At 36.1% G+C, this 25,097-nt stretch overlaps 1 protein-coding gene across 3 annotated transcripts in view; it reads right to left on the bottom strand.

Moving 5' to 3' along the window:
• The window catches only part of TTC7B (tetratricopeptide repeat domain 7B), a 126,904-nt gene that overhangs the window by 26,549 nt on the left and 75,258 nt on the right, over positions 1 to 25,097 (bottom strand). Inside the window, exons 16-21 of one of the 3 annotated variants that reach the window (XM_040067345.1) lie at positions 18,852 to 18,968; positions 14,634 to 14,731; positions 11,025 to 11,189; positions 9,269 to 9,319; positions 4,201 to 4,341; positions 1,460 to 1,662 (exon numbers count right to left, since the gene is read on the bottom strand). In XM_040067345.1, coding sequence (XP_039923279.1) covers positions 1,460 to 1,662; positions 4,201 to 4,341; positions 9,269 to 9,319; positions 11,025 to 11,189; positions 14,634 to 14,731; positions 18,852 to 18,968 — 775 coding nt within the window. The remainder of the gene's footprint in view (positions 1 to 1,459; positions 1,663 to 4,200; positions 4,342 to 9,268; positions 9,320 to 11,024; positions 11,190 to 14,633; positions 14,732 to 18,851; positions 18,969 to 25,097) is intronic. The other 2 variants (XM_040067347.2, XM_040067348.2) reach the window with 2 other exon arrangements.

Here is a 25,097-nt window from a genome sequence, read left to right as displayed (position 1 = left end):
ATTATTTATTCACAGGTACATTCAGAGCAGGGGCAAAAAGACAGCCAGCAAAACATGAGCTTTCATTTTCACTGAGTTGCACTGCTTTAGATTGACTGCCTGCTTCTTCAGGAAAGGGAACCTTTTGGCACTTGTCAGCAGGCTCAAATATCCTGAAATGCTGAAAAGGTGAAACAAAATCTTTCCCTGTGCTGCCTTCCTATCTGATCTTTTGTCTCATATGTTTCCCTCAGGGATGCACAAGAAATTTCTCTGAATAATTCATAAGTACCTAGGCAGAAACCAGCTTCTACTGCTGAACAAAAAGACTGGGTAAGGAGCTGATTTCAGCTGTTCTGTTCTATTCTGCTCAATCTGGAAGAAAACTGGATTAAAAGAAAGTAATTTTCCTAACACAGTAAGCACACAATGTATACCTGTGTATATCTCTGAAGGATATAAACAAACATACCTTTGTACTGGGGAAGATACCTTTGTACTTAAAGCTACACATTCATTCAAGGGCAAGACCGATTCTCCACCTTTCAAAAACGCAAGAAATCACACAGAGCACAAAGGCAATCAATAAACATGCAGAATGCAGAAAACAGCTGTACTCTGCACTGGTGTGGCCTCAAGTCCTGGGTGCAATGTAAGAAGGATACAAAGGTTCTGGAAAGCGTCCAAAGGAGGGCAATGACCACGGAGAAGGGCCTTGAGGGGAAGCCACATGAGGCGTGGCTGAGGTCACTGGGTCTGTGCAGCCTGCAGGAGACTGAGGGGAGACCCCACTGCTGTTACAACTTCCTGGGGAAGAGGAGGGGCACGCACTGATCTCTTCTCTCTTGTGACTCACAGGACTGAAGGAATGGCCTGAAGTTGTGCCAGGAGAGGTTTAGGTCAGATATGAGAAAAACCAGAGGGCAGTTGGGCGCTGGAACTGCTTCCCCAGGGAAGTGGCCACAGCACCAGCCTGAGAGAGTTCAAGACGCATTTGGACAATGACCTCCAGCACATGGTGTGACTCTTGGGGTGTCCTGTGCAGGGCCAGGAGTTGAACTTGATGATCCTTGTAGTTCTCTTCCAACTTAGAATATTCTATGTTTTTATGAATTAAACTTTTACTTCAGAATATCAAAATGACTGGTCTTTCCTGTACAGAATCCAACTACAGCATCCAACTCTTCTCTTACCCTAAGCCACCTCCATTTCCCAATGGCATGAATATTAGGCAGATGTAAATTGCTTGTTCTTCTATCGTTTCTATTAGGATTGAAACTATATGGCCTGCAAATCCTTTTTATGTCCCAACACACAAAAGACAGGATAAATGCCAGCAAAAACTGTTCCCAAAGCATTTCGTAATAAGAATACAGATCCTAAACTGACAAGTTACAGGTTACCTACACCAAGTCAAGACCTCACAGTACAGTATCAGCAGTTGAGTGACACTGCTTATGAGCACAGGCTCGAGACTTACCAGCCTCTGCATGCTTTTCACGTGGGTAGGACTAATGGATAAGGCCTCTTCATACCAGCGTTTGGCTTCATCAATATTTCCACGAAGTTCAGCCACCTGACCCCTCATGTAGAGAACATAATGGGACACTGGAAAGAGATTAGCTGCTTCCTGGGTACATGCTGTGGCCTCAGCAGGCTTCCCAATTCCTATGTAGACTTCAGCTGTGGGAGGAATGTCAGGACCAATTAATGATTCTTGCTTCATCATGCCATGACTAGATGTTGTCACACGTGCTGTATTGTAAATAGTTTCACTTTAGATAAAGACTGTTTTCATTTAAAAAAAATTTGCATCTTAAAAGAGAAATTATTACCTAAATTACTTTAAATTAATTATTCTTTCACAAAAGTTGCTTTTCTAAGTGTATCAGGAGTTACAGCTTCTAAATGGCTGTTTAAAATCCCAGAATACTCTTTCTGCTTTGCCATTTTTATCTTAAGTCTCGGATTTTTTTTCATTTTAGCTTTAAGATGTGAGCATGTGAGTATTCTAGGACTCTTTAAATCAATTGAGTAGCCTGACACACACTTACATAAATCAGATCGACTATAAGGGGAAACACTTTCATTCAGTGAGTAATTAACAACTAACAATAGAAGTATTTGCTATCAGTAGCTCTTATGACACTCTATACTCTTCAACACTGCTATTTCACTACCTTGCTAGTTCATCCTAATCTCTCGCTGAAAGAGTGGGAGAAGAGAGGAATAAAGAGATACTAAATGCAAGAAAAAGCTATTAAGGTTCTGGGTTTTCCTTTCCATTGGTACAGACCAAATAAAAATAGAGCCTCAAAGTAATTGTATCACTGCATCCTCTTGTGTCACACTGTACAAGAGGTTTACAGATTAAGGTTTAAATCAAGCTGCTGCATCAAAACAGCAAAGTGATCTGTCACTGCTCAAGACATGCTTCTCACTGTACTGTGCAGGCACCCATCTTTGGGTTTAAAGGCTCTCAGATCAGGACCTCCCACTACAGCAGTGGATTTTGGATTATGCCCAAAACTCTGAATCAGACTGATATTTGAGTGCCTTTAAAGGACCTTGTTTATGAAAAAATTGCAGTCAACAGCTTTATCTCTGTGCTCTTCCAATGTCAGAATATTTTAAAGAAATTTTTAAGAGTTAAAGTGGCCTGTGTAGCAGATTTTAAGAGCAGACCACCAATGTGCGTGGAAATCTGACTAAGTTGTGAACTAAAAAAGGATCATCAAAGTGTATCCAGACTCCTCTTTTGTGGGCAAACAGTAGCAGTCGCTTGCATGAACTGAATAACCAGCAACAGCACATGACCCACAAGAATTTTTTAAAATACAAAAAACCCCACCCCACGAAACAGAAAATAAGTAGTGGAACAAGCTGCCACAGAAGGCTGAGAGATTATCAACATTATAGATGCTAAGTGTTACTGTAGATGGCCATCTGTGACAGTTTATAAATATTTAAAGTCAATGATGCCACAATGCAGAGCAGGCAACTACACTATACCATACTGTTGGACATTGCCCTGTTCTAATCTGTGTTGCTTTTGAGTAGCCCAAATGAGATCACTGTTATTAATCACTGTAATTGCTTTCTTTGCAATCCTCTGGGCTTTTCCTTTGAACCACTAAACCATTTATAACTGGGAGCCATTACCCTGCAATGGCTTTCACACCACAAAATTGTAGATGCAAATAGGTAAATTAAAATGTTATGAATTAAAACACTGTTTTGTTGAAAACATGAAAGAAAAAAAAATATGTCGCTAAAAAATGCTCTGAAAGCAGAACAAAGCATAACAATTGTTGGCTGATTTCTAAATTACATCTTTTTGATGCAGCTATCAGTAAAAACAATTGCATGTTATAAATTTTTAACTGTATAAAAATACACTGGATCATCATTTTCTGGTTAAAATTTTATGTAACAGCCACTTGTGATATTGCAGTTAGCGTGAACCTTGAAGCTTCATGGCAATACTAAATCCACTCAAGATGACTCCACATTTAGATAAACAATCCTGAGTCTTTTACATTAACAAAACCAGAAGGAAAAGAACAGAATTTGGGCTCATTATCACAGTTGCAAGGGACAGGTTGCTCAGTAGTACTATTACTGCTTCTTTACCTGCATATGCAGAGTTATTTATTTTCTTTTATATAATTTTGTAGTTACAGAAACTCTATTCAAAAATCTTACAAACATCTTTCTTCATTCAGTGGAATCAGTGACCTGAGCTTAGCTCAGTTGCTTGGAGCATGGTGCTAGCAATGCCAAGGTCACAGGCTCCATCCCCTCATGGATCATTCACTTAGGAGTTGGACTTAATGATCCTTGTGAGTGCCTTGCAAATCAGAATATTCTGTGATTCTGCAAGGACACCTAAATTTCCAAGCACTAAGATAGTCTAGGTACTTCAGAAACTAAATTCTTCAGGGATAAGAGAGAGAGTGCTGCATTTTTCTGCAGAAGATATGACTGCACCGGTAACAGCTACATTCTAAAACTACTGCTGTATCTTACATAAATGATCTTACATACAGAGCAACTCTAGTGTGCTTTTTATTTTTTGGCTTGTTTCGATGCCACACACATGGAGAAAACATGATCTGATAAGTGGTGACAGATACTGAATGAAACCAACAGGTTTTGGTAAGTCCTTAGGCTAGCAATAAAGAAGAAGGCATAGAAAAATAAATTTTACTATCACAATACCTGCATGAAGCCATATTTGAGCCAGAGTCATCCAGGGATGCAGGGGACCTTGTTTAGGAGCACTGCTTTGCAGAGAAGAAGCAACCTCGGACAATGCTTGTTCCACTCTGGAAGCTGCTATTGACGTGGCGTGGACTGAACCTGTAGAAGTAATAAAAAGAATTTACCAGAACAGAAATAATGAAGGCCATATACTAGGCATAAAACATTTAATTGCAACTCTTTTCATAAGAGGCTTTACCCCAAACTCAATATTTAATTTACATTTATCATTTTGGAGAATTTTTTTTAAATGCCAGATTAATTTTCTTATGAAAGCTTTCATATTGGTCTGAAAATCTATATAAAAAACCACACTAAACTTGGGTAACTGTACTTGACATTTTTTGGGGTTGCTACTATGAATACTCTCTATTAAACTTGACACCTCTATTCTGGCAATGTGCAATCCATAAAAGGTTTGTGATGGTATTATACACTGCAGTCTTCAGGTTGCTGCATTCACTTTGATGTTAGTATTAGCTATGTCTTTCCACAGAGTGCAATTAGAGGATTATTTTACAACAGAACAAAAAAAGAGAACTAAAATACACATAGCGATCACGACATACACTATCGCAAATACGCCGTTAAACTGCACTGAATGTAAAACTTCCCTAATCAAGGCTGAGTTAAAGTACTTTGTGGCAAAAAAGTCCACAAAGTTTTTTCGCATAAAAAACTTTCCCAGAGCATACTAAGGATAATTCTCATAAATGTATCATTTCCAAGTCAGATTAGAATCTCACTGGCAAATAATACCCTTTTCAAAGTACTGGAATTAAAAAAGCCTCTATGACTAGAGAATATCTAATGGCAACTGTACTTTGGATAGTCAATTACTGCCAGCATTTTTAGTCATGACTTTTTTTTTAAATCAAGACCATGAATATTTTAAACTACACTCCTTCTTGTCATCTAAGCCACAGCATATCTCTAGTTGTTTTATAATTACAAATTACAAAATCTCATACTGATTAGGCCTGATTAAAAAATAAAGACAGTAAAATATTCCATACTGGATCAGATGAGAAATTGTCTAATTCCATCACCATCTCCATAATGATCAACAATGGCAGATACTCCAAAAGAAAGTATTGAATCCTGTACAAGTTGAACTGCACCCCAAAAGCTTGTCCTCATCATTTTAAGTTAAAAAATAAACAAAACCTTCACTCGCAATATCGCAGGTTTTCTAAGAATTTTAATGAGATCTGTCACATGAAACATACATTTTTTTAAGTGTGACAAGATGAATCAGCAAACCAGAAAGCACCAGAAATTCCCAGTACACAGAACAGTAGGAAGAGGAAGTTAGTCTGAAAGTATGCATCATAGTTCCCTTAATTGCAAGAAATAAAGGAAAAGCAGCACAGGATATAATTAGCATTTCATGTCCATATGAACAAGGAATTGCCCTGAAGATCTGAAACAGTGTCTGGCAGTAGAGTTTGCTTTCCTCTTTACCGGCTGATGAAACAACTCGAAGTCCAGCCTGCACAGCTGAACACTCACTATAGTTTTTGTGTCTCCTATTTTAAAGCTTAAATTCTGAAGAAATTTTAAAGGGAAGTCTAAGCAAGAAGCACATGGAGTATATTATAAGAAAAACACTAGCAAAAGTACTAAAAGTAAGAACTAGTCATGAGTAACACTCTTGTCTGACAGCCACTTCTGTAAAGCACATCACTGCCTGGCACATGTTAGCCTTCCAGGGACTAAGAGTGAAAGCACCTTCTCACCAGAACAATTTGTAAAGAGAAGGTGCAATTCAGTGCCACAAAGGCAATCATCTAACTCCTTCCTTTGGAAAAGCAAGTATGCAATTTAGTATTAAAAGGGCTTTATATTTTCTATTATTTAAGGCAAGGACTCTGGCTGCTAGCCAGTCCACAAGTAATTTCATATAGAAAGCATGCTGTTAGATTTTAAGCTTCCAGTACTTAACCATAAAGCACATATGATAATATATTATTTAAACTTTTTTCCATCAATTTATTTATAAAAAAGAACTATACTGCGATAAGATCTTATGAATTTCTGTGCCATTTGTATTAAAATTAAACAGAGTGAATACTGAGTGCTTCCTACCCTGGACTTTATACAGAGTGGCATATAAAGAAGAAGAAGAAGAAAAAAGTATTTCTAAAATTTTTCTTTGAAGTGGTATTATTCATATTGTCTATATTTCCTCTTTAGGGAAAAGGCATCCCTTAACATTGCAGCAATTAGTTCTCTGAAGAAGACACACACTTATACAAAGCAATGACCAGTCAAGCATCTTTCTGTGACATTGCACTCATGCTAATACTTTAACCCATAAACCTCTAAATACTTCTTTAGCACTGCCACAATTAGCTGTCATCTGACTCATTTCTGGTTCTTTCTGTTAAAACACATTTAGTAAACTTTTCATTTCATAAGCTAAAAATAATTTAAAGATCTTGTATACTAAAGTACTTGTGCACTACCTTCCTTCAAATTTTACTGAAGTATTTTCATATTATAACTAACTCATCTGTGCCCTTGTCCTAACCCAGGATGTCCTAACAGGTTCAGATCTTAATATTCACATGACAATTCTAAAACATACAGTAATTTCAGCTACAACTGGCAAAGATACAAAGTGGCTTGTGAGAAACTGAGGGTAATGAGCAGGTCTTAGAGTCTCCTTGTAGGTCCTATGTAGCCAGTTGATTTGGAGGCTCCCTGCTGGTTTTGTCACCAGCTCTGCTCTCTCGTCTTGGTCTTATCTGCATTAGGCTTTCTTTGGTCTGAGGTCAGGACCCACAGCCAAACACAAAAATATCCTCACTTTCACTTAAAATTCACTGTGTTGTAGCTTCCTTCAAATGCTCAGAGAGAGAGTTGCAGCAATTTCTCATTTAAAATTTTACTGTATCTTTCATGAACAAAAATACCTTTGCTCTCCCCAGACAACTTCTATACCTGCTGTTATAGCACAACACTTAAAACTCAAGAAAAAATTCCCTCCAAATACCACAAGCAGCAAAGAGTACTTATTTTGAAATGGAAATCATGAGGCCTGGAAAATTAATATATCACCAAAATAGATCCTGGCTGCTCTCTTTCATTTGTTTAGCTTTGTTCTGAAGCTTGTTTATACTAAAACGGCCAAGCATGAAACAGGGACTGTCTTTGCAAGACCTAGAATTCACTACCTAAATTGATTAACATCTGGAATCACAATCAAACTGCACATTACAAAGTGTGACAGGTCTTAACCATGATAAAATGTTCCTAAATCAAAAAGGTATAACCTCCCACTCAAGTTTCCTAAAATGACACTTGGCCAGTATGTAGTTTCTGCACATCATACTAACACCCTAACTCCAACAACCATTTTGCAGATTCAATGTTTCATTTCAATCTCAAATAGAAAACCTACCAAGAGCCTTGAACAAAGACAATTTACCCAAGAAGTTAAGTCATCTCACAGAAACCTTTCTTTTCCAAGTCATACCTACAGTTAAACGTTTCTGAAAAATGTATTCGGTTTATCCTCTTCAGGCTTTTCTTAAATGTTACAGGATAGTCCACATGAACTCATCCCTTAAATACTATTTACAAATATCATACACCGTATGTTAATGAGTGTGCTGTGACTTTTTCATTCTTTCCTTGGTCATTTCCACATAATTTCTCCACAATGCAGTGTAATGGACATAAACTAATAGGTCGATTCTATCAGGACCTAGATGGCATGACAGCTTTGAAAAAACGAAATCACTTTGCTATGTACATCAATTTCTCTTCCGAAAATGAGTAACAGAATGGACTGCCATCCTTCATGGAACATGTTCATATTAACTCACAAAACCACTATGGCAGGATTTCTTTTTATACCATAAAATAGAATGTTATTCAATAGTTTTACATTCATCCCATTTTAAACATTTCAATATTTACATAAAGAAAACAATGCTTTAACTGCAATGCTCATGCAGGAGAAAAGAGGAAAATCCCCGTGACAACTTCACATGCACACAAAGAGCTGGAAGTAAGAATATTAGTGGTGGGACACACAGAGAACTCTAAGAAAAGCAATTACTTTATACAAAGAGGCAGCACCTTCTGCAGGACTAATACATCCCTGATGCGTTTGATAAGACAGATTGGCAGATTAAGCCAAAATTCACAATTTTTTTTTCATTTAAAATTCGTTAAGAATCTGAGATAGCTTTGTAATTTGTGATTGTGAAAGGTATTTATCTTTTACTACAAAGCTATTCATGGGGATCACAGCAGTCAAGTAAGGACAGCATCATTCACAAAGCATCCTCTCAGGTCTTTGAAAAAGATTTTCTGTGCTTAGTCATTGTCAAACATTTTGGCTTATGTATCTTTATACTTTTTTCTCCTTCACCAAACTGACCTCCTGTTCTACCCCCAAAAAATCTACGGAAAGGTAATCAATGAAAAAATATATAATTGAATGCTATGAACACAACTTTATGACAAAACCGGTTAGAGAAAAAGAATATCATGTCCTGATTAAAACAGCAGTTATTTTTATTGATGCATATTCTTCATTGTTTCTCATTTAGCTTGCTTTCATAATTTCATTATTTCAAAGTGTACTCTTCATTTATTTTACAAGCAAAACTTGTACCACAAAAGAAAGCAATAGCTTATTATGAGTCCTGACAGCAGCTGCAATATTGCATTCTGGATCAGCGTACTTCTTTAGGAACAGCAGCGGTATAATGCAATGTACTGGCAGTCGGCCATTGTGTTACACAAGTCCTGCCTACTATATCTTTATTTGCAGTCCTCTAGAAATGAATACTGCCTCTTTAATTATTAAATGCAAGTGTTAGTTGAGTGCATTCAGGTCTCGTAAGATTACAGCCCTTAGGGTGACTGAATGGGCAATGAGCATCAGCCTTGCTTTACACACTATCAAGCTTCAACTACTGATGGACAAAACATGTATGTCTTGTGGTAAAGGAAAAGGTGATTTTAGTCCCTCAGAAATTAAGAGAACTGCACGGTGAATACTACTTACAAACTGAAAAAAGGGAGTAAACCCCATGAAAGTAAGCATCTGATGGATTGCCTTTGGATAGATCAAACCACAAATTAAAACCCGAAGGAAAAAGAAAAAAAATGTCATATAGATATATATATAAGCCAAAAATTCTAAGAAAGCAAAAGGATTTCTGATAACCTTCAAACTGTAAATCAGGTTTACAGACTTTCAAAAGATAAAAAAATTAAATAAGATGCTACACCTCTAAAATCATGTTCCTGTTCAACAGAAATTGGAAGTCAAGAATACAAAATGCCCTTGGCTTCTTTCACTAGAAAAAAAATTGAATTGAGCAAGATATAGAAAATGAGCTTCTCAGCCCCTGAAATTATATTAACATACTATAGGCATCAAGGAAAACTGCTCCTTACTCAGACAGCTTTAACTTTAATTATTGACACCATACAAAGAACTCCAATATATTTTTTCTTCTTTTTCATGGTTCTGCTACTTCTCATGCATATGGTAGAAGCTCTTTTCCCTGAGGATACAGTAACTTGGAAATGGAAAACTTGGGCATCACATAATGAAATCTGTGCTTTGGCTTCATCATCCTTTCAGTTTGCCTTCATTCTTGAGTAGGTTCTTCCTAACTTACAGTTTTGCCAAGTACAAGAACAAGTAATTTAATGTTAACTGGGATGTACTGTTTATAGTATAGGTCTGGAGAAGTTTGACTCAATGACACCCAAACCTGTAATAGCTGCCAATCACCTATTCAAATGTTGCAAGAAAGTCAGACTTCAACCTCTGTAGGACACAGATTTCCGGGCACTTCCAGTTACAAGCTTATATATGAGCAAGTGTTTTCAAAAGCCTGGTCTTAGGTCAGCTATTTAACAGAAAAATTTTGCTAATATGCGAAGATTTATTTGCTACATTTTGCTTGGAATTAATATATTTGACATGAAATCAGTCTAAAGACTATGTTTCCAAATTAATTTCTTAAGATCAGATTACAGTAAATTCAGTGACAAAAACAGTGCTATGTATAAAGGTATGAGTGAAGGACAATTTAAGAGAAATTGAAAGGAGTTAAAACAAAATGGCTGAAAAACTACATTGATTTTACCCCATCACCTGAACTAGCATTAGTGTATATTTTGTATTCAGAGATTGATTTTATAGCTGGTTTAAATTGGCATAATTTCAATTAACAGAAAGGCTCTTGACTTGAAACAGCAGAATGCTGATTTTCACGGCTCTAATGCCTTCTCCAAATCATTCCAATGTGCTCTACCTGCATCATGATACACACTGATATTTAGGTGATGGTTTCCTTCATGTGAATTTTCAGGGTATGTTTCAGATGTAATTAGTTAAAGGCTTTCTGGAATAAAGTTATCAAAACTGTCCAGATAAGAGGAGATTCTGTGGCAGGGACAGTCTTGTTAGGCAAAAGATGCCAGCGCTGGAAATAATTTACATCAGTAAATGCTACAAAGCAGCCTTGACCAATAATCTCTTTCACTGAACACCTATAATTCTCTGTAACACTTATGAGAACAGAGCATTAAATACATCTGTAGCTTTGCATCTTTTGGGATGAATAAAACAGTATTCTCCATTGAAACTCTTACAACCCATGCAGTATTTAATGAAAAGCAGCTGAAAGGCCAGATTTCACTGACACTGTTGAAACATAATCTGTTCAACCATGGTTTATCAGCTATGAAGATTATCAGAAAAATACAGCACAAACACGCTCATCAGGAATAGAAAGCCAGTTTACAGTGAGTAGGTGAACGGGGCTCAGGAACTTGGTCACAGTATGGAGAGGCTGCATGGGGCCAGACAAAGGTATCTGGTTTAGGATGAGGATGAGGAAGATGAGAAGATACAAACAGTTGGAGAGGAGACTCTGTTCTTGAGAGAGAAGATGAGGAAGTATCAGAGGCTAAAAAGCGAAACAAAGAGAATGGTAAGGGGATGTGGGGGGGGCGACAGGAAAGAAAAAAGATCCAACAGGGTTTAATGGACTCATGGACGCCAAAATCACAAAGCATTTGTTTCATTATTCAGTAAGATCGAAATGGCTCCTACAAAAAATAAATACTACTTCTGAAAGCAGCAACAAACAATACCCCTTTATTTTTATGTGCTCTCCTCTCATACTAAATTAGATTTTAAGAGCAAATATTTTCCCCTATGTTCCAATACATAAATAAAAAAAATATATTTAAGGGAAAATAAAGCCCAAAATCTAAAACTCAGGTAATATTGTTTCTTCCTATGATAAACTCAGTGGACTGCAACCAAACTGAACAGAAAGTTTCTAAAAAGATTGATCACAATTTATCTTAATTGTGATCAATGAGTCTGTAGAGATTTGCATATTTTTGTCTGTCTTTGGGTATGAAATGTGTCTGTCTCCCTGTGAGACTGATTGATTCATCAAAGCTCTTTTTTGTCCCCTCTACATTTATTTCTTTCATCTATATATACAAATATGACTGCATGCCACTCATGGCAAGCCAACTGAAACAAACTTAAAGTAAATTTGACATAGTTATTGATCAGGACATTAGAATCAAAAGTCTAGCCTTGTAAGAAATCCACAATACACTCTTTTGATACTTTAAAGGCTACACAAATTAAAACCTGAATCACTTAATAATTACAGGATTGGTAAGAGCTTCATATAAAGCAAGTTTTCAGTCCTTTTTTTTTTTTTTTAAGGTCAGCTTCTGCTTTACTGATACATTTAAAAAGAAGTATCCACATCCATTGCACCTGGATTTTTTTTTTTTTTTTTTAAAGGATTTTATCTTCAAATTGGAATTTTAGCTCTCTTTTCTTGGTACTTAGATGACTGAATTCAGGCTAGGCAGGCAAAGGGGATCATCATCATCATAGATGACATGCGAAGTTATGAAGGGTAAAATTTCCAAATGTTCACATGTATCCAGACATGTAAATGTATTCACAAAGTAGCATTACACAAGGTCGTTTAATGAGGAGGAGAGCAAACATTTCCACCCTGAGAGGATTTTCAGCCAGAACTTCCTTGCATTTTAACATTTGCTTACTTATTTGTAAATTAACTTATTTACAAATTCCTTCTGCATTTCTAAACACTGTGGATCCACAGATTTTGCAGGGGAGCCCTTTCAGCCCTACAAAGGTCTAACATCTTGACCATCTATTGTTTCTATCATCTACCTTTGTGAATAATATTTTATTAACAGTCTGCTTAAACTTTCCCCAACAGTGTGACAAGCTTGACTGCTTTCATTCTTGTAGCGTCATTATCTTGCAAAATGTTTATATAATACTCTGATGAAAAATTCTGGACAAATACCTGATGTGGAGCTTTTTTATATTTATAATTACATAGACTCAGTAGATAACAAAGATCCAGTCCTTGCCAGAAATTTAGTACTGATATTGCAACAAGGTTTCTTCTGCTAAAATTAACAAAAAAAAAAAAAAAAAAAACAACCAAAAAAAAAAAAAAAAAAAAAAACAAAAAAAAAAACCACAAAAAAACCACCACCCCAAAACAAATAAAATCAACTCCAATTCCCAATTTAAAAAAGGAAAACATAAGGGACATCTACCCACTCATCCTCCACAATTATCATTTATAAGATAACCAAAAATGGATCCCATATTTTTAGTTTTCCATCTTGTTCTCCTTCACAATAGTTAAGTTCTAACAATACAGCTGAGATTCAGAAAAAAAAATGATTTGGACCTGCTAGAAAAATCAGAATGCATGCAGAGATCCTATTTGGATCAGGATATTGGCTGGAGTATTTGAATTTGGGGTGAGCTTCTTGAAAAGCTCACTGCTTTGAATGAGGGTTCATCTTTACTTAAAAGCATTGAGGAATATGCAGGCTTTAAAGCGCACCAATTCACTGTGCTCTCAAGTGTGGCAGATATAAAATAGGACACCCTGAAGGTATAACTCAAGAGCTCTATGTCTCCACTGGAAAAGAAACAAACAAAAAATCACTACTAACTACAAAAAACCTTTCACAACACCCATCCCCAACAAACATTTTTTGAAGGCATAGAACTTAAGCTATAGCTTTATCTATCTATCTATCTATCTGAAACCTAAAATGTAGTTAGTTATGTTCTCAAAAATGAAACAATCAGCTAGACTAGAAGACAGAATGATCACCATAACATGATATAATGTTATCTTATCCCTTTTAATTATACAATTACAATAAGACATAAGATTCCACGTTAATTACACCATATCGTATTGCTATTTGTTGAAGTGATCTGATCTCCGCAATCAAAACTGCTTGCGCTATAGCAAACACAGAACACTACTTTAAATTCAAAATTGAGAGAACATTCAATCCAATTTTAACTTTCAGAAGTTAAATAGCTAAATTGGATTTTTCTCTACTGCACTATTCTGATATTAGACATACAGTACACATTTCAATGTGTCTTAATTTATGGATCAAGTGTACTCAACTTCATAGGCTGGCAAATTTTCCCGTAAGCTGTTTGTGTCAAATAGTGATTGAGCAGAAATACACCCCTGAAAGGTCCCAGGAAAAGCCTTCTCAAAACCCAGAAAAAAGAAAAGTCTCAATATTTAGAACACAAGTAAGATACAGCAAAAGTTATTGGAATTAGCAGCATCATGAAAATCCCTTCTGCAATCTCTGCAGAATGCATTGCTCATGTGCTTTTTGATTGTGTAACTTCCAAGGTATATTAGTTTGCATTGGGATAACTGAATATATTAATACAGGCAAATGACATATTGTCAGTATTTTATTGACATGTATTTTATGTAACTGATGTAACAATTTTAGCTATTATGTGGCATATCTGGGCACCACAATTTTTTTAATGTATATAAAAATGTCACAGTGCGTATGATTTACAACAAATGAATGTTGCTTATAATGTCAATATATGTCCACAGCAAGTCTAGCCACCTGTGTAATTATATTTTAACATATATTTGAGATTTTAATTATTTAGAAACAATGTCTCCTATTTTTTTGAGATTTAAAGTTCTCTTTTTTAAAATCTTTTAAACAAAAATGTGCAAATACCGAACAAACAAAAAAGAACACAACTTTGGCAAGTAGGCTAGTTCAACATACTAAATTTTAGCCCTTGCATAAGGAAATACCACTCAGCAAGATCCATACCACAGTTATTTTAATTTACAGAGAATGTGGTCAGCAAGTATTTCATAAATTAAAAAGAAGAAAAAGAAATCTTATATCAATTAAATTATGTCAATTTCAACTTATATGACAATATAACCTAATTTTGCAATATCAAAAACATAACTAATGCAGAATCCAGCTATGGCCAGATCATTTAGCCTATTTTATTGTTCATGCGCAGTTCTTACCTGTTTCAGGATCACTGAAATCTGGTAATGTAATTGTATTAAGCTGTCGTCTATCAGCAATAGCTCTGTCTAACAAGCTGCTCCCACGTCCAGAATCACTGTAATGAAGTACAGAAATTGTAAGCTATTAAAATACAAAATTATATACTGATATACAAGTTGCATGCTGCCCTACTCCCACAAAAGTTCTTGCTATAAAAGTTACTGCTGTGACCAAATTTAGTACCAAGCACCACTAACCACTCACAGTGCAGTAAGCCAGTTCCATTAAATAGAACTAAGCTGAGCAAAATTAAATCCTTATTTACTTCAGCAATTCTGTTTTCATAATCAATACAATCAAAAAGGGAATAGTGGCTTTTAATTTAATTAATAACTAACACCTCTACAGAAAGAATCAATTGTATATTGATCATGAATCATGAATATTTATATGATATGTGGTACAGGTCACAGAAAGCTGAGAAGGTATGTTTGAAAATCCACGCTTGCTCCAGACTGAATAGAAACACTAAATCCAGGATATCTAATTTTAGGCAAAGATGTTATAAAGGGCTATGTTGTTTTTTTTTAAATATATGCACATATACGTATTAACTGCCTAATGTTGAACTTGCTTCTTAACAGCATAGCAGAAACATTTTGAACACTTCTAACATCTCAGCAGTAGCAGTGATTTTTACTGATTGCACTGGTGGGCAAATGCACTTAACTTCTATTTTAGCAGTTAATCAGTATCTGCCCCTCAGGCTTCTTGTTGATATGCTTGCTGGAAAACTAACTGCTCCTAGAACTACTATCAAAGATTCAGCAGAAGAACAAGGACTGAAGCACTAAGTGGTTTTTTTCTCCTTAAGATGAGGCAAGCTTTGAGACACATTGTCAGCAAAGTGTAAGGAAGCACATATGGGCATTCCTTCTTTAACATTCTATGGTTAGTACTGTAATTTCATTTTTAGGATTGCTAAATCTGGTACTATTCATTATTGATAAGTATTTTCTTTAAAACCTCATTAAAAAAAAAAAACAAACAACAAACCACCCCACAAACTTAAAAGTAATTAAGCTTTAAAGCAGTTGAACGGTTAGCCCAACTTAGCAGAGTGGAATATTTTGTCTGATTCTCTCTGAAGAGAGAATATTTGTCTTTTAATCTCTGAAGAGAAAGCACTGTACAAAATTCCTGTTTAAAGTAAAGCCTGAGAAACTTTAATCTAAACTGCACGCCAGAAATTTAGCACATCTCTACATTTGCCTTAATTTTACAACTGCCTCCTTCTGAATTTGGATTGAACGAAGGCCAAAGTGTCTCCCAACAGTTCCTAATAGTTGCAAAAGTCAGTGAAACAGCAATCCCTCTTTTTGGAGCTGTTACTAAAATGTAGAATTAAAATTTTGCATTTTTTCCTTACAAAATGACATCATTATAGAAATCCTTAGGAAAGAGAAAGGAACTCTCTGGGCCATGCATGATCAGCTATAGTTGTTACATCACTTGGTGTAAATTTTCTGTGGTAATTACCTCCCCAATCCACATGCAACCACATTCCAAATGTGGCTGACAAATAGAGCCAGAGCTACCATCAATATCTTCTAAGCACAGCAGTGGCACTGTGCCTTGTTCCTTTTTCAAATGCAAACCATGAAGTGGAAAAGAATTCAACTATTTTCTAATGAATTTTAAGCAGTAGGCTAAAGGCAAACATTTAAACCTTCCAAGCCTTGCACCACAAAATAATTTTAAAATTCATATTCATCATCTCATGAGAAAAAAAGTTTGTATGTCAATTAAAAACAAAAGTTCTACATTGAACTAAGGTAATTTGCAGTATTGTATTTGGCCCTTTTTAGGTGCATCTAGGTATTTGTGATTTATTTTTATTATTAAAAGATTATTGAGGACACTGAACCCATGTTCCCAAAAAATCTGCGTCATTGCAGAAGAAATATTTACTATAAACCACTGCTTATCAAAAAAGTAAATTCTTATCTCATTAGGAAAATGATACACTAAATTAGTTTTCAGTCTAAATCATACTAGAAAAAGATATTTCAAACAAGCAGAAAAAATATTTAAATATTTGAAAAACAACATTATAAAAATATTTAAAATGATTAAAAGACATTTTATTACTGGCTTAAAGAACTTTTTTTAAAAAGCTTCAATTATTTCCAGTGGGAGACATAATTTTCAAATGGTGCTTTGCAACAAAATGAAGTCCGTGATAAAACTACAAAGGTTGAAGAATTAAAGTTTTCACAACAATCCTACATCATCATTCCTCAATACAAGAGGCGTGCAGCTGGGTGAATAGAACTTCCCAGGCACATTTCAGGTCTGTTATCCCTGGATAAGAGTTGGATGGATCTGGATTACCATGACACAATATGTAGGTACTCAGTCCTTACATTTCACACAGACCAGGCAAGAAAGACTACAACTCGGTATGCTTATTCACTGCTTGATGTAACTCTGGATGTGTGATTAAGGAAACCTGTCTCCTTCCATCATGACACTTATCCACAGTTCCTGTTCATTCCATTCTGATTTGATCTTAATGCACTACCATAACTTCAAGAAAAGACTTAGATGTCAAGATAAAAAAAATCAGTATGAAAAAAATAAATCAGATGAAAAGTAGTCTTCACTAATTTTTCCACTTGGATGTTCTTGAAGAATGGTGCCAAGGAGAGTTATCAACTGCTGCTGTTTGAAGCTGACAAAGCCAAGAGTAAATTTTCTCAGTCACTGCTGATGTCTGAAGGAGGCATTACTTACCGTGTGTTTAACATGGCACAGTAGCTCTTAGCACAAGAACAACAACACAGTAATGACAAGCTATGATTAGAGCCCTGATATGTGTAAAGGATATAACAGCAGAGATGGAAAGTGAAAAGTTGTGTTGGAGTACATGCAAAGCCAGTCTGAAATTAGGCTTGCACAGAAACTGTAGCTATTCTGCAAAGTGCAGCATTTTGGCACTAAACTGTTAACCCTGGCTGCCCACACATACAACCAGCTAACTAAAATAAAGAACCACCCACAAGGTTAGAAGAGAAATTTTCTCCCTGGCCCCTACTCCTCATTCAGTGCCTTTGAATTGAAAAGATTCAGCTCAAACCTTTCTGCTTGCTGACATTCTTTCTTTCTGTAACCTGAGTGATGCACCCTGCTCCACAACACAGTGTCAGGGTCTCTCAATATGCTGTGACTGACTCAGGTGCACTCCCAGGCTCTTCCTGCCACACCCTCCACACTTGGCTGCTCTGAATGTTCACCAGCTCCTTAAGCAGAGAAGCAGTTTTCCCTCTTCTGCCATTAGGTCAACTCTCTCAATCCTTTTGAAGAGAATGCATGTGTTTACATGACTGGGATCAGAGTACAGCAAAAACTGAATGTCCATCATACTGCTGCACAGGTTCTCTGATGCCACCTGGTACAAAGCTCTTCTGCTGTAGCATCTCTCCTCCAGGAGCTGTCAACCCTTCAAACAAGCAGAGAGCAGGAAATTCTGCTTGTCTCCTTCTCCAGGCATTTGATAAACATATTGAATAGTACCAGCATGGTACATAGGCTTCTCATTTGTTTCACGGCTTATATAAATATATATGGCAAAGGACCTTCACAAAAGCATTTTGGAAACCCAAACAGGACTATGACAACTCATATTTATATATTTGTTAATGCCTTTGAAGAACCTAAATAAGTTCATAAACAAGACCTCCCTTTAAAAAAAACAACCATGCTGACTATGCAAGCACATCATTTCTATCCATGTTATTGATCCCTGATGCTTCTATGGTTCTAATTGATGTCTTTTCCTATTTCCCATTATTTAGTGAAAGCTCTTGAACTAAATTCCTACTACAGCAATGTCTCTATTAGCCAATATAAAAGACCAAAACCCTGATCAGGAGGCAAAACAAGACCATATAATACACTGAGAATTGGGTAACTCATTCATGTTCCCCAATCTGTGTAATGAGTATTTATCATGGCAGAATTCAGTAACTTTGGCATACTTTACTTCATAGAACCATGGGTAGCTCCAAATGACCATCAACTGGTGTCTTGGAACGTCAGTCTCCAGATTTCCAGAGGATTTGTTTGTTTAGATGGAATACCAAAACAAGTAAATGTAGGTCTGCTGACCTAATATTGCCCTAAAAAGCTACTGAGTGAGGTAGTAAGCAGCCCAGCACCCTACAACATCTTACCTTGGGTTAGTTAGATTGTAGCAGGATTTCCAAATCTGGAGCATGTGTTTACAGGTAAGGAGTGCTTCATCTGGACCTCTGCACAGGGACTCCAATTTGACTTTTGTAAACAGTAATCTAGTAAAAAGTAAAAAGACGTTAAAAGAGATTCCAATTTAAGAAAGACATTTTTAAAGCCAGCATCACACCAAACTGGAGAATTTCAAAGGCAGTAATAATTTCAATTTAACGAAGTAATTGCAATAAATATCTAATGACATCAAAGTAACAGTGCTTTTTCAAAATGCCCTTTTCAACTGGACAGAAGCAATAGTTGACAGGATTTTTTTTTTTAAATTAAAAAAAAAAGTTATAAGACAATGTGACTGATTGAAATTAGCAGTACCACAGGATTCCACAGGATGCATCAAGTTGTAGGTTTTCCACCAAGATTAACTTAGACAGCTTCCTAGTTATTTAAAGAATATAAATACAATGTGACAATAAAGGAGATAGTCCATTAGTAGGCATATCTATAGGAGTCACAGCGCCTAGGAACAGATAATACACTAGAAATAGACTAATTTAAAAACAATTTTTAGTAAAATCACAGATTAAAGAACATAAAGAGGAAGGAGAGCACGCATATAAAACCGTTAGCCTATTTTCTGTTTTAAAATCCAGGTGTACTTTGGTATTTTATTCCACTGCAACCTTAATCATACTGAGTGAAGAATTTATGATTGCTCATATGGTTTGCGTGGGAAGACTGAGAAGAGTGTAGAGGGGGGGTATGTGCGAAAGCTCAGAAGTTTCTTATCCCAAATACATACTTGGAGGCTGCTAATAGTAACTGAAAAGAGCAGAGAGTTTTCTCAGGAATAAGAAATTACATCGAGTTACAGCGGTTAAATCTTCAGCATTGCACTGAACATCCTTGGCAGAAACTACCCACCATGTAAATCTAAAAATGAATCTCACAACCTTAAGTGTACAACATGTGCATTGTGGGACTGAGGAAGAAACAAAAGGCAATTTGCTGTATTAGTTTAAGAAAATGAGCATCTGCCACGTACATAAGGTCATATGAAGTCTCACTTGATATGCTGATAAGAATCTAGAGCAGAGTAATCACTCTGTAATGCAGAGCAGTTTTACAAGTTTAGCGTTCTTCCTATCAGTAAATTAGATTTAAGTACACAGGGAACTATATGGATAATTTAAAGTTGTATTTCATTTGGCAGAGACATCCTCTCTAGATTCTCTTTTTACAGTGACTGTATCACTGACAGAAAAACATGTCCAGGTCTGTCCGTCATTTTACTGAAGAGAGAAGGAAATATGACAAATAACATTCTCCTTTCTTCATGCTCTCCTCATCTAGTCTACCCTTAACACAGGCACATGCATGCCTCACCCAAACAGCAAGACCTAGGCATCAAAACCTGAACCCAAAATCTCAGGGATCTATCTCATACAATTCCTTTCCTGCTTCTCTGTAAGCAAGATAGTACATGTGACAGTTTGAAGTGCTTACAGAAGTTCACTTTCTTAAAATCTGTGACCATAAAGCATTTTACAAAAGTTATGGAACATAATCAATTCAGAAGCACTGAATTTGCAAGTCATTCTAGAGTCAACAATCATAATATATACCTTATTATGTACAGTTTACAGATAGACTGAATTTCCATGAACAGTATTCAAGCATTTAAGAGTTTTAGGGATTTTATAGCGGAGGGAAGGAACAGGGTCAGCAAAACAGTAAGATTCAGCAAGCAAAATTTAAAAGGCAAAATGAAGCAGGGGATAGAAAGGGAGGGGATTTGGTTATTAGGAAACTACTTAAAACCACATGTACAACATGTACAGCGTAACAGGAGTCTGTGCAATAAAAATGTTGGAACCTGGGCCAGGATGAAGGATTCAACATCAAGACAGCAGAAGACAAATATACTTGTAAGAATGAGAGCAACACATCAGTTTGGTGCTTTTGGATGCACTTGGTACGTGCTGCAACATCATTCCTGTTTCTTGTATATTATGGCAGTCAACAGGACTGGGTGTCCACAAATTTTCCAAAATACAAACAACAAACAAAGTATATGATGGAAAAATACAATTCTAATAAAGAAAGGCTAGGAAATTGTATCTAATAAATAAAGTACAGAGGTGTGGGATTATCCACACTAAAGCAAAAATGATCTTGTGAGTAGAAAAGGTTGCATTTTTAAAACCACACAGAGCAGCTTCCCTGGATCCAAGAAATATTTGGACTATAAATCTTAAGAGAACTAAGACACCTCAGAAAATTGAAATGTGATGTTAATAATAAAACGAAAACTTGCCAACTACAGATACTTGATAAATGGAGGAAGGAAGGGAAGAGGAATGAGGCAACAGAAAGGAGGAACACCATGTGACAAATAGGTTTCCCTTATTACCTTAATTTTATCAAGTTCCCTTGAAACACGGCTGGAGGTATAAGCAGCTCAGGGACAAGTATTACCAGGAAGGCTTTAGAAACCAAGAGGTAGGTTATCTGAAAAAAGATTTTCTGAAAGGTCAACTTCACGCACCCAGCTCTTCTGGAATACAGCCTACATTACAGACAGAGAATTTTAAACCTTACAATACACTACTAAAATGATGAAGAATAGATGGAAACTACCAAGCGATAGGATGATAAAAATTAAGCTGTATATTTTATGAACACCATTAATTATCTGTTTGTGTCTGTTTGACAGCCAGAAGTTTAACTTACTAGCACATGGTGCCAGAGTAACCTTGACATGGTGGAACAGCACTCTATCAAGAACAGAAGTACTGAGGAGAAGACAATATTCAAAAAAGAAACGAAGAGTAGAACAACGTGTGTCAGAGACGTGGAATAAGTACAACAGATAAGAATAGGAATCTCTTTGGGTCAAATCCTTCGGGGAAGGGAAGCAGGTAAAGCAGGTTCTTTCAAAGACAGACTAATAGGGCATTTGTTCCAGCATCAATGTTTTCTATGGATGCGGATCTTTAACATCGCTAAAAATAAAGTGAATTGCATCGTTTTAGGAGACTAATTACCCAGACACAAAATGAAGAACAAATCAAACTCTTAAGTGGAAAGACTTAGTTATTCTTGGAGCTAATAGCTGATAAATTTATGAATAGCTACTGAAGCAGCAAATTACTCCATTACTTGAAGACTGTTCTCACTAACAAATGAGGACATTATAAAACAACTGCTCATAACCTAATCCATGTATTACTGGATTTTTATTTAAATAAAGAATGAAAAATTCCAAACAGGTTTATAACCAGGTCTCTGAACGTCAGTGACAAACAACTTGACAGCGAAGGTTAGCAAAGACATCCAAGATCCAGCAGAAGGCTGCCATTTAACACGAGCATTTGTGTCTCAAGCTGAATGGGTAAAACTCCACATGTGACAAGCCAATCATTGATAAGACTGGGCAAGTAAGACATCAGAAATGTGCAGAGATCCTATCAAGAACAGCAGGGGACAGGCAGGGGACAAAAGAGCAATACAAAAAGCTGCATCTTATGTACATTAGTAAAAAGCAAAGCTACACCTGAGCAGATTATTATACGCTAAAATTATACTATTTTAAGGTTTTTTTGTATCAAAGTAGGAAAAAAGAGAAAATGTGTTTACTAAACAGGGATGAAAATTAAGAATATTCAGGAATGAACCCCCAACCTTCACCATATTCTTTACTTGTATTGTCTGAGATATGAAAACTATGACAAATGGAGAATAGGAACACTTTAAGAATGACTAAAGTCAAAGCAGTCGATAATAATCCATTTCTCAGAATTATGGTAACAGTGACACATAGGATTTTCCTTTATAACGTAAAAACTTGAAAGAAAATATCACTTCTGGAATGACTGGGGAACAGCATCTATATTGCCAATGATTTTGTCAGGAGGGAAGGAGCATTAGATGAATAAATATTTAATGAATAGAAGGGTTATTGTTCAAGTTTAATAAAGAGGTTGCACCAAACAACCTGTGTAACCATTATTCCAAACCAGAGCTGCCTAAAAGCTGGGCTTGTCAGGGTCAGACAGTTCTGGTCAGAGGAGGCCAGATGCAATTCAGGGACTACTTGTTGGAACAGAAGGAGAATGACACAGTGGCATTATATAATATCCTGGTGAGGCCACACCTGGAATGTTATATGTATTCTCATTGTAACAGCTAAAAAACCACACACTTGAGGAATTTCAAACTGGAGCAGCTGCACAAAAAGGCTGTAAGGTCGATCCATTCACTGGAAACTACAGAGTTAAAAAAAAAAAACAGTCAGTCTAGCAGGGAAAAAAAAAGCCAAGAAGAGGTGCAGATTCTTTCTATAAATACAGATGAGACAAGCAGCAGGAAGGGAAAAGAACAATTTATCTAGAGGAAATTGTTTCCACAAAAACAAGTATATCTAAACGCTATTCAGACTATCAAAACACTAAGGGTGAGAATTAGGTCTCTTAATATATAACTAGGTTGTAGAAAAGACTGCTTCCTCACAGTTTGTTTTGGATAGACCATAGAAGAGGTGGTGCAAATAACCTAACTCCTTAAAATACAACTGGTAAGTTCCTGAAAAGTATTACAGATAGGACAACTATAATATAGGGCCTTGTGCCATCCAAGATTCTTGCTACTGCTTTATTTCCTAATCAGTGCAAATGAATCTATTAATCCATGATCTGAAGCTTGCCAACCAGTGTAATTTGTAGCAAAGAACTTATGAATCTCCAAAATACAATTGTTGTCCTAATTCTCAGCCATCCTGTTTCACTTTTTGAAGATGCTACAATCACCAATTTTCTTCCATAGCAACTCTCTTATAATGTCAGGAGATCAAGAGGAATTAATTTGTCCAATATTGGCTTAAGCTCTTGAAGGTATTTCTAATCTGTTGAATTAAGCAAAAATTTGAAGTATGGAAGACTGAGCCCCGCTATGTGACAAGGACCACGACTAACACTGAGAACCCTTAGTTCTTTCAGTGAACAGGTATTGCTCTCCTCAAGCATCATTTTAAAACCAGCTGCTTTGCTTTTGGGATCAAGTCAGCAATTTCCACAAGTCGCTGTGCACCATAAGAGTACAATGCTTGGATCAGCCATAGTTGGATACCTGTATTTCATACACTACTGCATGGATGAGACCTGCCTTATATTCTGTGACCCTTTCTTCAAATCAAGCAACGTGACACACTTTGATGCTTCCCCTAGACCTGCCTGCTACAGCACTGTCACTCAGTGCAGTAGTAATCAGGAATCTCAGACTTAGCAACATCCTACAGGAAACTTACAGTTCCACTAGACTTCTTCTGAAGGGTCCATATCCCCATATCTCGATCAAAACTGATCAGAATGCTCTATTTGCAGTTAGTGTTGGAAGCAAATGTCATTATTATTCTCTTATTATACTAATAATTTACATTGTTCAGAGCTTGAAGAAAATAAAGCAGAGCTGTACATAACACTTCAAAGTATGTGCTTTGAAAATTATAGCGTAAAGCACCAAAAGCCTTGCTGGGAAACCTAAGAACCACTCTAGAAAATAAAATTTTAAATTATGCATAAAATCTGCTTGCTTAGAATAGAGGATTAAAAATGCAACTACTTTGGTTTATGTTTAACCTATTTGGAATAAACTTACCAAATTTTAAGAGAACCATTTTAAATAATTTAAGAGTTTGCTGAGAGTAACTGCAGATAACAGTATTTTTTACATTACAATAAATTATTAAAAATGTTAGGAAATAATTAATATACTGGGAGTCCCATAAATATGGGTACAAGCAACAAACAAGCCACACAAAGTATCAAACAACAGCCTGATCTTGCAGAAAACCACATAAATTTCTACAATAGCTTAACTAGAGTAATAAACTTTATATATAATCAATTCTGATATACAGTCTGTTACTTATGAGAGCACAAAAGAAAGGTGACAAATACCAGTTCTGTGTGGAGTTATGTAATATTTCATTTTTCACTTTTAAGTGCTTATTTGATATATTCCACAACTTCAAATCTTCAAACGCTAGAAGAATTCAAAAGAAGTTGTTCTGGTTTTAAAACCAAGCACTATATTAAAAAAGCAAAGAAACCCTCAAAAAAACTATCAAATAAACAACACTGCCAGGTCCCCAAAAACCCCCCACCAAGTCCAATCATATGACTTGTAAAATCTTAGACTAACTAATTTGACAATAATTCTGCCCCCCCCAAAAAAAA

Source organism: Hirundo rustica, chromosome 6, assembly GCF_015227805.2.
Source record: "Hirundo rustica isolate bHirRus1 chromosome 6, bHirRus1.pri.v3, whole genome shotgun sequence".
Lineage (NCBI taxonomy): Eukaryota > Metazoa > Chordata > Aves > Passeriformes > Hirundinidae > Hirundo > Hirundo rustica.
Note: the sequence above shows the minus strand (reverse complement) of the source record. Positions and strands in the feature narration are given on the sequence as shown.